This window comes from Thalassophryne amazonica, chromosome 3, assembly GCF_902500255.1.
Source record: "Thalassophryne amazonica chromosome 3, fThaAma1.1, whole genome shotgun sequence".
Classification (NCBI taxonomy): domain Eukaryota; kingdom Metazoa; phylum Chordata; class Actinopteri; order Batrachoidiformes; family Batrachoididae; genus Thalassophryne; species Thalassophryne amazonica.
The window spans coordinates 114,022,392-114,040,073 of NC_047105.1; the positions used below are offsets into that span (position 1 = coordinate 114,022,392).

Here is a 17,682-nt window from a genome sequence, read left to right on the forward strand (position 1 = left end):
GGTAGAGCGATATCTCGGCAAAGAGGTGGAGATGTCGTCTTGCTGATATACCACTGCTGATCAGATGATTGGTGACAGCTGTCGTAGGCGATAAGTGACAGCTGTCACCCCGGCTGCTCCTATGAGGCGGCAGCGCCCTCTGGTGCCTGGAGCCCACACTCCAGACAGGGCGCCCTCTGGTGGTGGTGGGCCAGCAGTACCTCCTCTTCAGCGGCCCACACAACAACCACACTAGCTTTATGTTTGTGTTGCCTTTTCACTCGCCACTCGTTTTGGATTTTACTTTTACTCAGTACGTTTACTTAAAGTACATTTTATGAGGAATTTACTTTTGATTCTTAAGTACAGAAAATGTCAGATACATTAAGACTTTTACTCAAGTAACATTTTTAAAGGAGACTTTAATTTTTACCAAAGTAATTTTATGGTAAGATACTTGTACATTCACTCAAGTATCACTTTGAGGTACTTTATACCTCAAAGTGTTGAATTCCACATACTTTAGTTGTCCATGTTTCAACAGCAGATGTTTTTGTGTTCATCTGTGTGCCTGTGAGTATGTTTGTCTAAAAAATTGAGGTATGGTTGGACACAAAGCTCGGGTATTCCCTATCTGTCACAGGATTATTTGCCCTAAAACCAGGTCTGAAGTTAAGTACAGTGACTTTGTGGTAAGATTGCAGTGCATGCAGATCTGTTTCCTGCAGAACATTTCCCTTGAGTCCGTTTAATACCACAGTGCTGTGCACCTTGCGCTCCACCTTGTCAAATGGTTTGATAGGTGTTGATTTGATTGCTTAATGTTTTTATATGCAGAAAATATATCCTTGCAAATTTGGATCATCAATCCAGTCTCTGTGTACCAATTTCCCACCTTTGCATTCAGAATATGCATCCTCTACATTGCAAATGGGCTCTCTGATACCCCACCAGATATATCTGTGCTGTTTGTTTTTGACTGTTCAAACATTAAAGCTGTATGGTCTCTGGGTTTATTTTTTAAGATTTAAGTCATATAAAGAATTTTCTTTGTCACCACTATAATTTTATTCCTTAACATTTAAATAAGGTATTCATAACATGATATTGCCAATATGATCAAAATTCACACTGTTTGGAAACTATTTAGATTTTCTACCCCTGAAGGGGAGAAAGTCAAGCGATCAGACACCCTCACCTACATTTAGTAGCGATGTCATAGATCATGCTGGGGCTTCCCCTGATCTGTGTGAGGGATGCTGGGCTGGACACTGCAACTGCCAGTTGGAGTTAAGAAAGGTAGTGTGACATCAGCTGGCTGCTTGCGTAAACAAAATAAACAAAGATGACAGAAAACGCTCTGAAACAGCTTATTTTATATAAAGCAAATCTGTTTCTCATATATCTTGCAAAAGTTAGCAATAAATAAACACTTCTAAATCTAAAAAGGCTGTTTTTGAAATCTGATAACACCTCTGAAGTAATTTACAAGACATCTTATGAATGTTAACATGCACTCCCTGGAGACTTGTATCACATGAGTGGGTCAGGTCACAGGTAATCGTAAAGCCACGCATGCGCACAGGCGCTTCCTCCTGTTCATCTGCACAATGGCGTTAGAAGGAAATGTTAATATTCATATTGAAATTCCCCTCAGATAAATATGTTCTCTTCATTAAAATGAGCTGTTATTTTGCAGTGTGTTACAAACATCAACCTACATTATAATACTTAGATTTCAGTCAAACTAAATGTAGTCAGTTTTGTGAAATTTGAAAGGCTGTACAGCTTTAAGATAGAAACTAAATCATTGATGAATAATTATATATAGCGCAGGTTAGTGATCGTGATGTTTTTTGTTGTATTGTCTCTCTCATATGGGCAGAGTGGTGGCCAAGTAGTTTGTTCACTTCCTTCAAAAGCAGAGGGTTCCATGTTCAAGGCCACTACTGCCCATCCTGCATGTAACGTGTGTCAGGAAGGACATCTAGCTTAAAACTTTAGCCCAATAAACACAAAGAGCCATAGCGGCTCTGTTATGGTGACTCCACTTGAAACATGGAAAAGCTGAGAGGATTTACTTGATTCTGTCTCTCTCATATGCACAGGCCTTGTACTTAGTAAAGTGCACAGTACCCATCAAATGGCCATGTCGTCTCTGTACCAAATGGAGTCAGTCGCCAAATTCTCAGCCTTCCTGAATTTTTTTCCTTACACATCCCTCTTCCTCTCTCTTTATTTCGGTCTTTATTAATTTAGCTTGACCCTGTTTTCCCTTTTCCCTGCTCTTCCTTTTGAAGATGAGAGTAGAGCAAATCGGGCTGTACAGGTCCCAGTGGTGATGGGGTCGCTGTACACGATTCGCCCCCTGCTGTCCCACTGAAGCAGAAACACCAAGATGATTGTCTATGCTGACTGCATTACCGCTCTCTGCTTTGATGTGGTACGCCATGAGGAGAGGAGTGGAAGGAAACGGGGAGAGATAAAGAGACAAGGGAACAGATGAGGACAGGGAAATAACTGAGACAGGAGAGAGAGGTAAAGAGCAAAACAGTAAACAGCTGATGATGGCTTGTCTTACCGGCATTCTTCATATAGAAAGCTTGGGTTTCGCGACAAATGAGCTAAACGTGAAGTTACACTGCAATTCTTTGTTGCAAGGCAAATGAATGAGGCACTTTTTGCATTTTGCTTCTGCTGCATTGCTTTTTATGATGCACGAAGAAACCTGGACAGTAAAAATATACGAGGTCTGTCCATAAAGTATCGTACCTTTTTATTTTTTTCAAAAACTATATGGATTTCATTCATATGTTTTTATGTCAGACATGCTTGAACCCTCGTGCGCATGCGTGAGTTTTTCCACGCCTGTCGATGACGTCATTCGCCTGTGAACACGCCTTGTGGAAGGAGTGGTCCCGCCCCCTCGTCGGATTTTCATTTTCTGGAAATGGCGGAATGAAAAGGACTTTTTTTTCCATCAGAATTTTTCTTTTCTTTGCTCTCCAGGTGGTATGCAAACTGTTTTTTTCTGTGGAGAAGGTGCTGGCGGAAGAGTCCTTCACCCTCATCAGAACTATTGGCTGCACCTGTGGAGGATGTTCACGTGCAGGCCTAACAACTTGCAGCACCTGTGTATGATGCTCACGTGCAGACTTAAAGACTTTCAGCTGAAGCAGATAATGAGATGGCGTTCTGCATTTAAGCCATGAGTGATTTGAGCAGAATTGCCGGGAACTCGACCTTGTGACGTTCGGTTGTGAGACGCTGAGGACCGCGCCAGGGTTTGACACATCGTGCCTGTGAAGGAGGACGGGTGAGGGACACATGCTGTCAGCACACATCAGAGGTGATTATCGTCTGAATAATCGTTAATAGTAATTTGGCGTTTTGTTACGCAGTATATTTGAACATTGATGAGAATTGTGCAGTTTGCTTCTCACTGCCATGGCGTACGGATTGATGATCCTCCACCTGTTGTGAGAAGCTGCTCATTTACATAAAGCTTAAATTCAGACCTGTGTGCCTCTGAAGGATATTTGTTGTAGCTCTGTTGACTTACCTCACCTTTTCCGTCCTTCACAGAGTCAGTTTGTCGTATCCACCTGGGGGGTGTTCGGCGGTGAATCTGAGTCCAGAAGTGTCGGGCTTTGATCCATTTGGGCGCTGGAGAGTGCGCCGTCCTTCACCTTGCCAAGACAGCTGAATATTTATGTTATACACGAATTATTGCACATGAGGGGGAATAAATTTGTTTCTTGGAACCGCTTTCTGGTTATTTAGCGCTGGGCCATTGTCAGATGTCAAACTGATGTCGATGTCTCACTGGACCAAGAACCATCATTTCAGTCTTATCAGAGTTTAAAAGTAGGAAGTTTCTAGACATCCAACTTCTCACTGCTGCAAGGCAATCTTCTAAGGATTTTATGTGAACGAGTTTACCAGCCATTATTGGCATGTTTAACTGAGTATCATCTGCGTAGCAGTGAAAGGTAATCCCAAAATGCCACAATATGTGCCCAAGGGGTGCTATATAAAGGGAGAAAAGCAGGGGGCCTAAGACAGACCCCTGTGGAACCCCAAATTTCATGTCACTAAGGTTAGAGGTAGTGTTACTGTACAAAACACAGTGAGAACGACTGGTCAAGTATGACGTCAGCCATGCAAGGGCACTCCCAGTAATCCCAAAATGATTTTCCAGCCTATCAAGTAGAATATGATGATCCACTGTATCAAATGCAGCACTGAGATCTATTTATAACAGATTTATCTTCTTGTTATAATCGTTCAGACGAGCTGCGCTCTGATGCGATCCGCTGACGTCAACACTCGCCCTGTTCACTGCTTCTTTACTCCAATCAACTTGTCCAAGTCCAGCAATTGATCCAGAGGCTGTATTGTTGGTGTGAATAGTGATGCAGACGGCCCGAGTGTGCTTCATTTATGACCACAATGCAGATGCCGTGCACGCGCAACACGTGCGCGATGCATCATAATACACCCGTAATACTGCCGTGATAATCGCAATGCATCAGATCCATTTCCTCACGACATGCGTTATACAACCGTGATTATTCATCATATATTGGCTATATATTATTAATATATCCGTAATTCATACTGGGACATTTGTCATTTTTGGCCATTTTTGATGCAGATGACAGCGAACGCCTGTACTTTGTATACTCAATTCATGCGCAACTAATCCACTTCCCAGTGGGACAGAGCCCTTAGGTATTAAGATGAAATCCTTGGACCTCTTTTCAGACCCTATGCTGGTGCTGTGGGTCCTGGGATCCTCCTGGTGCACTATAATTCCCGACCTCTTGTGGCTAGAATACACAGGCAGTTCCTGGAGGATGAAGGAATTGATACCATTGACTGCTCCCATGCTCACCTGACCTAAATCCAATAGAACACCTTAGGGACATTGTGTTTTGTCAGGTTGCATCTCAGACTGTCCAGCAGCTAAGTGATGCCCTGGCCCAGATCTGGATGGAGATCCCCAGGACACTATCGATCATCTCATTAGGAACGTACTCTGGGTGCATACGTTGTCAGGCATGCATGCAAGCATGTGGGGGTCATACAAACTACTGAGTACCGTTTTGAGTTGTTGAAATGAAATTTTGGCAAAATGGACAAGCCTACCACATCATTTTTTTTTCTTTGATTTTTGGGATGTCTTAATGTTTGTCTGTAGGTTGACAGTTTTTATTAAGAATGTGGCATCCGTTATTCCTAACACATTCCCAAGTCCATATCAGGAAAGATATCCAGCATTTTTTTCCCCTTTTGAGATGTGATGTCAAAGTGTTCCTTTAATTTTTTTGAGCTGTGTGTGTGTGTGTGTGTGTGTGTGTGTGTGTGTGTGTGTGTGTGTGTGTGTGTGTGTGTGTGTGTGTATATATATATATATATATATATATATATATATATATATATATATATATATATACAGTGATGCCTGTAACACGTTGACGCGTTACTCTAATCTGACCACTTTTTTTAGTAACGAGTAATCTAACGCGTTAATCTTTCCAAATGAGTAATCAGATTAAAGTTACTTCTCCAAGTCACTGTGCGTTACTATTATTTTTGCATTGTGGGTCGATAGCAGCATTAAACTTGGTCCGTGGGCAGGAGGTCGGGTTTTGACTACACTGCCCATTTTAAGCGAGCTGTGAGCTTTTCATCCACGGTTTTTTGCAGCAGCTACAACTCGTCCTCACCTTAAAGGCAACAACAGCACACCTGCACTGAGCTTTACAAAGACATTTTTATGCTTTTTTCTCCTTTATTTAGAATCCTGAGCTGAGCCACTCAGTATCTGCTGCTAAAACCAGCTGATCCTCCGCGACGTGTCAACAACTAACACTGTTTTCCACTCAAATGCGCCTAAACTCTCTTTCTGAGGAGCACATGATGTGAAAACGCAATAAAACTTTATTACCTGTAAATCTGGTCATGTTTTCTGCATAAATAAATGTTATCCATTCTTTGTGCTCAAACGCCAAAGCAGGGGCGAATCTAGATGGAATGGGGGGCGTGGGCAGGGATGTGCTCCCACCCCCACAACACCCCTAGATGAAGCCGTTTTTTTACTACAACTACTAATACTACTTATAATAATAATAATTTCAACAAGTAAAATGTTTAGAGATAATTTAAATGTTAGAAAGAATTTAATAGTTACATTTATAAACAATGAGTCACCATCAAGTGCAGAATATGCCAAGGCAATGCAGGGTACCTGCTGATGTTCTGAATAGGGCTCAACCCCCTCTGCCAACTCTTCACAAAGGGCAGATATGGATATCAATTCAGGAGTGGAGTAATCATCAGCCAGCTCCTGTGTATGGATGACATCAAGCTGTATGCTAAGAATGAGCGAGACATTGACCCACTTATCCAACTCACCAGAATCTACAGTGAGCATATTGGGACGTCATTTTGATGGAATAAGTATTGCTGAATGGTGGCAAAGAGAGGGAAGGTGATCTGGACTGAGGAGTGGAGTTGCCAGAAGGCAGGATAGTGGACATACAGGACAGCTACAAGTACCTGGCAATCCCACAATCCAATGGGCACCATGATGAAGATGCAAGAATGTCAACCACAGACAGATACCTTCAGACGGTAAGTCAGGTTCCCAGAGACAGTTCAGCACATAGTAGCAGGATGCAAGCTGGGACAGCGTACACTGAGAGGCACAACCAAGTCTCAACCAAGAACATTGTACAGAAATATCTGTGCTGCATACACGTTAAAAGTCCCCAAGTCCTGATGGGAGACAACACCGAAGATGGTTGAAAATGACTGGGCTAAGGTCCTGTGGGACTTCAAATTCCACAAGCAGCTGCTGGCCAACCAACCACACATAGTGATGGTTGACAAGGGAAAGAAGACCACAGTTATGATCCATGTGGAAATCCAAGTTGACAACAAAATGAGCATGAGAGATTCAAGAAGTACCAAGGGCTGAAGGAGCAACTGGAGCAGATATGAAAGCGACAGATATCTGAAGCTTTTGTACAACAATCATTTCCACATAAATTTAGCATTATTTCATAATAAAAGATGGAGAACAATCGGATCTATCTATCTATCTATCTATCTATCTATCTATCTATCTATCTATCTATCTATCTATCTATCTATCTATCTATCTATCTATCTATCTATCTATCTATCTACAGTAGTGTTCAGAATAATAGTAGTGCTATGTGACTAAAAAGATTAATCCAGGTTTTGAGTATATTTCTTAGTAGATTCAATAGATTCTCACAAATCCAACAAGACCAAGCATTCATGATATGCACATTCTTAAGGCTATGAAATTGGGCTATTAGTAAAAAAAAAAGTAGAAAAGGGGGTGTTCACAATAACAGTGTGGCATTCAATCAGTGAGTTTGTCAATTTTGTGGAACAAACAGGTGTGAATCAGGTGTCCCCTATGTAAGGATGAAGCCAGCACCTGTTGAACATGCTTTTCTCTTTGAAAGCCTGAGGAAAATGGGACGTTCAAGACATTGTTCAGAAGAACAGCGTAGTTTGATTAAAAAATTGATTGGAGAGGGGAAAACGTATACGCAGGTGCAAAAAAAGTATAGGCTGTTTATCTACAATGATCTCCAATGCTTTGAAATGGACAAAAAAAAAAAAAAAAAAAACAGACGTGTGGAAGAAAACGGAAAACAACCATCAAAATGGATATAAGAGTAACTCACTCATTGATCAGCTCCAGGATGATCAAAGTCAGTCTGGAGGTACCTGTAAGTGCTGTGACAGTTAGAAGACACCCGTGTGAAGCTAATTTATTTGCTAGAATCCCCTGCAAAGTCCCTCTGTTAAATAAAAGACGTGCAGAAGAGGTTACAATTTGCCAAAGAACACATCAACTGGCCTAAAGAGAAATGGAGGAATATTTTGTGGACTGATGAGAGTAAAATTGTTCTTTTTGGGTCCAAGGGCCACAGACAGTTTGTGAGACGACCCCCAAACTCTGAATTCAAGCCACAGTTCACAGTGATGACAGTGAAGCATGGTGGTTCAAGCATCATGATATGGGCATGTTTCTCCTACTATGGTGTTGGGTCTATATATCGCATACCAGGTATCATGGATCAGTTTGTATATGTCAGAATACTTGAAGAGGTCATGTTGCCTTATGCTGAAGAGGACATGCCCTTGAAATGGGTGTTTCAACAAGACAATGACCCCAAGCACACTAGTAAATGAGCAAAATCTTGGTTCCAAACCAACAAAATTAATGCCTCGCAGATGTGAAGAAATCATGAAAAACTGGTTATACAACTAAATACTAGTTTAGTGATTCACAGGATTGCTAAAAAAGCAGTTTGGACATAATAGTTTTGAGTTTGTAGCGTCAACAGCAGATGCTACTATTATTTTGAACACCCCTTTTTCTACTTTTTTTTTTTTTACTAATATCCCAATTTCATAGCCTTAAGAGTGTGCATATCATGAATGCTTGGTCTTGTTGGATTTGTGAGAATCTACTGAATCTACTGGTACCTTGTTTCCCATGTAACAATAAGACATATACTCAAAACCTGGATTAATGTTTTTAGTCACATAGCACTACTATTATTCTGAACACTACTGTATCTATCTATCTATCTATCTATCTATCTATCTATCTATCTATCTATCTATCTATCTATCTATCTATCTATCTATCTATCTATCTATCTATCTATCTATCTATCTATCTATCTATCTATCTATCTATCTATCTATCTATCTATCTATCTATCTTTGTGCATATATAATTATTAAATCAAATTAAAATGCTTCATTCATTTTCTGTAGTAGAGAAGCTTGAATCTTCGACTGGACTGGGTTGCTTGACGCGAGGACGTTTCGCTTCAAATCGCAGAAGCTTCCTCAGCTAAAATTCTTGCTCTGGTGGTCTGCCTTCTGTCTTTACTCTTGTAGAGAAGAATAATCAAGATGTCACAAAATCAAGAAGTCACAAAAATCAAGAAGTCACTTCTTGATTATTCTTCTTAAGAGTTAATTTCTAATTAAGATTTAATTTCGTGCCAAAACACAGACCTCAATTGCATCAGAACCCAGAAATTTTTTCCTGCAAGTTGAGTAATTTTAAATGTTTATGCAGTTTGATCCCACATGTTTAGCAACATCACAAAAGTTAATCCAAGGGACTGCTTGTTGTATTTCTTAAGCATTTTGAAATATGTATAACTTCAAAGAAATTCCTTTCTTTGTTTTTGTCTTATTTTAGTTTTTTTTTTTTTGTCATTTTTGAACCCCAGAAAGCTGAACTTTGTTAACTTATTTTTATATACTTGTTTTTTTTTTTTTTATTTGAATATGTAAAAAGTTTCCTGTCAGTTGGAACAAATAAAAAAGGCTCTGTATCAGACAGCATGTTCAAGAGAAGTACGCCTTTCCATTTGCGTCAATAATTTTGGTGAAAATCATTCCAAAATCTCCATAAATCATAAATATTAAAATGGCTTTTCCAGGTTCTAGGTCATTCCTAGCATTAGTTTATGTTACTTCTCCAATAAAACAGACATACTGCTCTTAACATGAGAAATTCATCATTGAAATGGATATCTGTGTGGCCTGATTTGGGGAGGTATGAGGTGGTGAAGAAAAAAATCTTCCCACCCTACCTCATCATGTCGTTGCCCAGTATGTGGGCTATTCTTTCTAGTTTGTCTCCAAAGGTAATTATGGGAATACCACATCTTAAATTTAAGAAGCTGAAATAATTGGATTTTAGATTTTTCTTCATCACTTACAATAATCATGAACCAATTATTTATTTTCTGTTCATTGACAACTTGGTTGACAAATAATTTCAGCTGATTAATTTACATATTTGATGTGCTTGTGCACAGTGACATGTTGAGCATACACAGAGCATGTTAAATTGAGCATGACACTGTGATTGTCATTGTTGTGTTTATCTGGACAATAGCAAACATGGAAATACATTTATTGAACACAGAATATATTTTGTTTGCTCAAAGAGATATGTGTGTGCAAATGATTTTCAAATGAATATGTGTGTGCATATACACTGAGGAACTTAAATATTTAATAGAATTGAATCCTACAGTAATTCGTACATTGTCCTGAATGTGTATTGACAGTAAAACATAAGGGTCATAACAATTAAAAATGAATTTGCAGAGTATTTATTTATTTATTTATTTATTTATTTGTATGACTCTATTCCACATGCTGATCCAGCACTGTGATCAATTTAGGCTGATGCATTTGCTGCAACAATGACTCAGACGTATTTGTTTGTCTTTTCAGTGGTGGTGCTGTATGTCCAAGGACTTGGGACTAAGGAGTGGAGAGAGGTGAGGAAAAATACCCCGTAAGATCAAATTTATTTTGTCTTGATTTTTACAGACCCAAAGACCTGTGCTATTCATAGTTTTGACAACCAACCTTTTTTATCTCCCTGGTATGAAATACAAGGGGAATATAGGTATCAGCATATCTGTCTGTCCATCCGTCTGTCCTTTTTTGCTTGTCAGCATGATATCTCAAGAACGAGGTGACCTGTTTCATTCATATTTATCATAAAGTTGTACTTGGGTGATCCCCCAAACTTTGCATTACTAATTTGTGGGGACCGGAGGATATGTCATCTCCAAATGACTCTTGTTGTGCAGACTGATATGAAATCACATACACACACGCACGGGTGGCACGGTGGCTTAGTGGTTAACACTGATGCCTCACAACAAGAAGGTCATGCAATTGCTTCCTGTCTGGTCCTTTTTTTAGTGGAGTTTGCATGTTCTTCCTGTGTTCACGTGGGTTCCTTCCGGGCGCTCCAGCTTCCTCCAGCTTTCAAACACATACAGATTCGGTGAATAGGAAACTTTAAAATTGACCATAGGTGTGCGTGCGGGTGTGACTGAAGTTCTCTGGCCCAGCGTTAGACCTGGTCCTGTCCACCCTACCTCCCTATGTCAGCTGGGATTGTTATGTGTCGACGCGGGTTGAGGAGCGGACCTGCGTCTGACGGAACCCAGCGCTAAAACAACCAGAAAGCGGTTCCAATAACAAAACAATTTATTTTCCCCCTTTGGTGCATAACAAAGTGTACAAACAAAAACTGCGTCGGTCTGGCGGAGTGAAGGACGGCACGCTCTCCAGCGCCCAAAAGGATCAAAGCCCGGTGCTTCTGGACCCACGTTCACCGCCAAACACCCCCCAGGTGGACACGACAAACCGACTCTCTGCGAAGGATAGAAAAGGTGAGGTAAGTCAGCAGCTACAACTAATATCCTTCAAAAGGCACACACTATCAGCAACACATTCAGGTCCGAATTCAAGCTTTATGTAAATGAGCAGCTTCTCACAACAGGTGGAGGATCATCAGTCCGCATGCCACGGCAGTGAGAAGCGAGCTGCACAACTCTCATCAAAGTTCAAATATACTGCGTAACAAAATACCAAGTTACTGTTAACAATTATTCAGATAATCAATCACCTCTGATGTGTGCTGACAGCATGTGTCCCTCACCCTTCCTCCTTCACAGGCACGATGTGTCAAACCCAGGCGCGGTCCTCAGCGTCTCACAAACGAACATCACAAGGTCGAGTTCCCGGCAATTCTGCTTGAATCACACATGACTTAAATGCAGAACGCCATCTCATTATCTGCTTCAGCTGAAAGTCTTTAAGGTTGCACGTGAGCACCATCCACAGGTGCTGCACATCATGTTGATGAGGGTGAAGGACTCTTCTGCCAGCACCTTCTCCACAGACAATAAATCAGTTTGCATACCACCTGGAGAGCAAAGAAAAGAACACCAAAATGTCCAGCCACACCCCCCCAACACACAACAGGGATAGGCTCCAGACCCCCAGTGATCCCTGATTGGAGTCAGTGGGTATAGAATATAAATGAATATGTGAAATAATATACTTTATTATATGGCTGCGATGTTATGCGCGCTCTGATTGGCTGATTACTGGTTGGATATTTTCCCATATCCGGACCGGTTACCGTGACAATCGGTCTGCAACGCATATTTTTGTTCCAAACCAGGAAGCTAAAAACATTATTAGAAAAACCAAGTCGGACATGAATATATTCCATAAATATCTAAACAGCATCGGAAAAAACACAGATTGAAAGCTTACCAGCTAACAACCGGACCATCTGTTAAGCTAGTGGAGTGGAAGAAAGCGAACGAGCCCAAAACTGTCAGCAGCATATTCTGGCAATACTGTACATTTGCATGTTTATATATAAACCGTATCAACGAATTATTAACCTCGCTTGCTCGGTCTGTGCAGGATATTAGGTTTTTTGTAAGCGAGGTCTGTACTGTCAACACCTCGGTCTGATATTTCCCGGTACAGACCTCTTGCTCAGTAAATAATCCTTGAATATACAAATGAGAAAGCATCCAAAATGCTTTTGGGGAATGGGGATAGGGTTGAAATCTCATCATTCTCTCTCACACTTTCTCTCTTTCCATCATATTGCATTTCTTTCTCTGCAGTAATTTAAAAGCATTAAAGAAAATCAGTCTCACCTCAGCAGGGACTCACACACTCATGCAGAGATCTCAGTGAGCCTCCACAGTCTTACAGAGAGATAGAACTTTCCAGCACAACCGGTGACATGGCACATGTACAGTGGTGGGCACAGCTAACCAAAAAGTTAGCTTTGATAACCATTAATCAGATAACTGAAAAGTTACCTTTTATGACACTAAACCAATAAACTGCTAAAAAAAAGTATCTTTATTACAGATAACGATAACTTTGAGTATTGATTCAGATGCGGCCACATCAGATTACACTGTCAGCTTCTGATAAACCAGTTTCACTTTAAGCGCTGCAGGGGCTGCTGGGTAAATTCAAGGATCACAAACACAACAAACGCACAAAAAAATGAATAAATAAAAAAAAAAAAATTCAAACACTGTCATCATCTTTCAAAAGCTTTAAAACACAGTATTAGAAGTCACAGTTTACCTCAGTATTAATATGTCCATTAATGCATTGATTGGCAGAGTAAAAGACACACGTAGTAAATATAAATTCTTACCTCTTAGTTTCAGTGGGATTCATCTAAAGAAATGATCCATATAAAGCGTCCTGCTTATCCAAATGGTGTATAAACGGTGCAGAGAAGTCCTTGCAGCTGTGCTGTGAGAGCTCCTCTCTCCCACCCGAGTCTTGGTGATTAAATTATCCCGTGTCACAAAGAAATGTAATAAAATAATGTTAAAATTAGTCCATTTTTGTGTAGAGCTTGTGATAACACTGTAACATCCAAAGTGAAGCTGAACTACACTACCCACAATGCTCCCTGCGTCGACCGGACCATGGAAATAGAGACCTGGAATGGACGTCACGTGACTAGCGGCGTGCCGCACGGCGGCCATTACCACGGGTGGAGAGAGCCCCTTGAGTCAGTTAAGGCACCTGTTAAACAGAAGTGAAATGAGGGGGGAAAAGGCAGCCAGTGCTTCGCCATCAACTGCACCAACAACAAAAAACAATTCTCGAATATTAAAATGAACTGTACAAGAGCCTTAATGTCCATTCATCCATCCATCCATCCATCCATCCATTTTCTTCCGCTTTATCCGGAGTTGGGTCGTGGGGGCAGCAGCTCAAGCAAAGCCGCCCAGACCCCCCGATCCACACACACCTCAGCTCCTCCGGGGGAACCCCAAGGTGTTCCCAAGCCAGCCGAGAGACGTAGTCCCTCCAGCGTGTCCTGGGTCTTCCCCGGGGCCTCCTCCCGATGGGACATGCCTGGAACACCTCTCCAGCGAGGCGTCCAGGGGGCATCTAGAAAAGGTGCCCGAACCACCTCAACTGGCTCCTTTCGACGTGGAGGAGCAGCGGCTTGACTCCGAGCTCCTCCCAAGTGACCAAGCTCCTCACCCTATCTCTAAGAGAGTGCCCAGCCACCCTGCGGAGGAAACTCTTGGCCGCTTGTACTCGCGATCTCGTTCTTTCGGTCATGAGCCAAATCTCATGACCATAGGTGAGGATCGGAACGTAGATCGATCGGTAAATCGAACTACGAACTGTACAATAGCCTTAATGTAATTATGTAAAACAAATGTCTATTTTAAAGTCGTATGTCGCAATTTAATATCGATATACTGAGACTATAACTCAACGCCATCAGTTCTTTTCATTAAGCTGCGTTCACATGCATACAAATACGGAAACAAAAATGTTTAAATATATGTATGTATTTTACCCTGACTGAGGGTCAAAAGTCATAAATTCTGAATGGTTTTATATCTACTTGGAATAAAATGTTGGTAAAAATCATATATATGTTATTGTCATTAAAAGACTAGCAATAATATTACAGTGGAAAAAGCAGCAAGGTAAATGAGCACAATGGCAAGGCATACTTCAGATTTATATTTTAATACATAAGGATTGTTTATCCAAGCATGTATGGGTTCATTAGAGCTTTTAATCAGCTTGAATACAACTTACAAGGCCTCATTTATAAAAATCCATCGAGAATTATGATGACAGGGGAAAAAAACATCACAGTAAATGAACAGAATGGCATATTTTTCCCCAAATTTCCACACTTTACATAAAACATTTTTTCTACACAGGCATGTATGGGTTCATTAGAAAGAGCAAATAAAGGACTTTAAAACAAGCCTACTTTTATTAAAATCTGTTAACAACAGTGTTGTATAAAGTACCGGAAAATCACACTTAAGTAAAAGTACAGATACCCATTTAAAAAATGACTTTGGTAGAAGTTCAAGTCACCGATTGAAATGCTACTCAAGTAAAAGTCTAGTATCTAGTATTTATTGTACTTAAGTATGACAAGTAATGTACAACTAAATGTACTCAAGTATTGAAAGTAAAAGTACAAGTAAATATTAATAATCAAAAACTGACTGATTTTTTTATATTACAAAGTTTATCTAGGCTTGTAAATGACTGGTAGTATTATTCAAAATACTGAAAATTGTGCACATCACACAAAAACACATCAGAAGCAAGGTTTCAAAACCTAAACAAGACTAGGCTATTCGCTAGGTGTACAGGAAACAGTTATTTATTTCTATATGTATTTATTTATTTTCATTGTTACGTGGTTTTATCTTTTCTGTTGTTTTGTTTCATTAGGTTCTTTTTGTCTCATTCTCTAAGATTGTATTGTAACATTGTTAGTCTATTATTATTGACTATTATTGTCTATTATGTGGACTATTATTGTTGTTGCTGTTATTATTAATATATGAATAAAAATAAATAAAAAAAATTACAATTTGACTCTTTTACGACAATGAACGCTGAGCCATTAATTATACAGAAAACAAATCAACAATCAAATGCGAACAGCTTAATGCTAACTTTTAACATTGAAAACGCCATAGACATACTAACGCGTTAGCATCGGTCCCATTTTTAAGTTATGAAATACATCTATCAACTGTTTCAGAAGACCATAACAGGTCGGTTTAACAAAAAATATTAAATATTACTCACAGACATATGCTCTTCAGGGTTTTAACGGGGAAAAATTAGGATAAAGCAAAATACAACAATGAATCCACGAATCGTAGATTGAAGCACTGCGTCGATCTGTGAATCACTGCTTCGATTGGTTCAAGGTTCAAAGCAAAGCCACGCTGCAGAAAAGGTGATTACAGACCCTCTGCAGGTCTGTAATCTTTTTCCATGGACCGGACAATCATAGAAATATAGACCTGGAATGGACGTGTGCACCTCAATCTGTTAGCGTCACTCAGGACAGGAAGGCGCCATTACTAAGGGTGGAGATGTGCAGATCATCAATAATAAACTGACCGCTTTTTTTGCACTAGCGTCGCTATTTCTTAACGGATTTTAATAAATGTAGGCTCATTTTAAAGCCATTTGAAAGCTCTTTCCAATGAACCTATGCATGTGTGGGTGAAAAAAAAACTTTTATGTAAAATGCAGAAATTTGGGGAAATTATGACAAACTGTGCTGCTTTTCTCTCTCTATTGTCGCTATTTGTTAACAGATTTTAATAAATGTAGGCTTGTTTTAAAGGCCTTTAATTGCTCTTTCTAATGAACCCATACATGTCTGGGTAGAAAAAAAATGTTTTATGTAAAGTGTGGAAATTTGGGGAAAATATGCCATTCTGTTCATTTACTGTGATGTTTTTTTTCCTGTCATCATAATTCTTGATGGATTTTTATAAATGAAGCCTTGTAAGTTGTATTCATGCTGATTAAAAGCTCTAATGAACCCATACATGCCTGGATAAAAAATCCTTATGTATTAAAATGTAAATCTGAAGTATGCCTTGCCATTGTGGTCATTTACCTTGCTGCGTTTTCCACTGTAATATTATTGCTAGTCTTTTAATGACAACAACATATATATGATTTTTACTAACATTTTATTCCAAGTAGATATAAAGCCATTCAGAATTTATGACTTTTGACCCTCAGTCAGGGTAAAAAGTACCTCCTCCATCCCCTCCAACCACACTGTTAAAATTTAAATGCCGCCTGTGACCACCATGTACATACGAGGTCTATTAGAAAAGAAACCGACCTTTTTATTTTTTCAAAACCTATATGGATTTGAATCACGTGTGATTGCGTCAGACAAGCTTGAACCCTCGTGCGCATGCGTGAGTTTTTTCACGCCTGTCGGTTGCGTCATTCGCCTGTGAGCAGGCTTTGAGTCAGCACTGGTCAACCCCCCCCTCGTCGGAATTCCTTTGTCTGACTTCTTCCTGAGAGACTGGCGCTATGCTTGATCAAAATTTTTTTCTGAAACTGTAAGGCACATCCAAGTGGACACCATTCGAGAAATTCAGATGGTTTTCGGTGAAAATTTTAACGGCTGATGAGAGATTATGGAGTGTTACTGTCGCTTTAAGGACTGCCCATGGAGCCGGATGGCACGCTGCGCCCGAGCCGCCGTTGTCAGCCTGTTTCGAGCTGAAAGCTTCCAAATTTAAGCCTCTGTTGACCCAAGACATCGTGAGATAACAGAGAAGTTTCAGAAGAGGTCAGGATCAGCAGTTTATCTGGACATTCCACTGTTAAAGGAGATTTTGTAATGAAAGACGTTCGGACGGATTCGCGCGTCGCCACCCAGCCGCTCATCGCACGGTGCCACAGCAAAACACCTCCGTTGGAAGCATTACAGGACAAGTTTGAACATGCCCAGCTTTTAAACAATTTCTCGGATACTCACTCGACTGAAAGCCATCGAAAACCACCTAAATCTTACGAATGGTTATCAACACGGAGGTGTTTTTCTGTGGCGTTGCGCCATGAGCGGCTGGGTGCTGACGCGCAAATCCGTCCGCACGTCTTTCATTACAAAATCTCCTTTAACAGTGGAATGTCCGGATAAACTGCTGATTCCGACCTCTTCTGAAACTTCTCTGTTATCTGTTCTCTGTTCTCTGTTATTCCAAAATGGATGAAATGTATTGGAGTCCACCTGAGGTAAATTTAGTTGATTGGACATGATTTGGAAACCCACACACCTGTCTACATATAAGGTCCCACGGTTGACAGTGCATGTCAGAGCACAAGCCAAGCATGAAGTCTTCAGCGTTCCTCTGTGGAGAGAGAAGACCCTTCCAGAAGGATAACCATCTCTGCAGCAATCCACCAATCCGGACTTTATGGTAGAGTGGCCAGATATAAGCC

At 40.4% G+C, this 17,682-nt stretch overlaps 1 protein-coding gene across 1 annotated transcript in view; it reads left to right on the forward strand.

Moving 5' to 3' along the window:
- The window catches only part of LOC117507463 (copine-9-like), an 863,862-nt gene that overhangs the window by 203,140 nt on the left and 643,040 nt on the right, over positions 1 to 17,682 (forward strand). Inside the window, exon 3 of the mRNA XM_034167340.1 lies at positions 10,300 to 10,346. Within this exon, the coding sequence (XP_034023231.1) occupies positions 10,300 to 10,346 (47 nt within the window). The remainder of the gene's footprint in view (positions 1 to 10,299; positions 10,347 to 17,682) is intronic.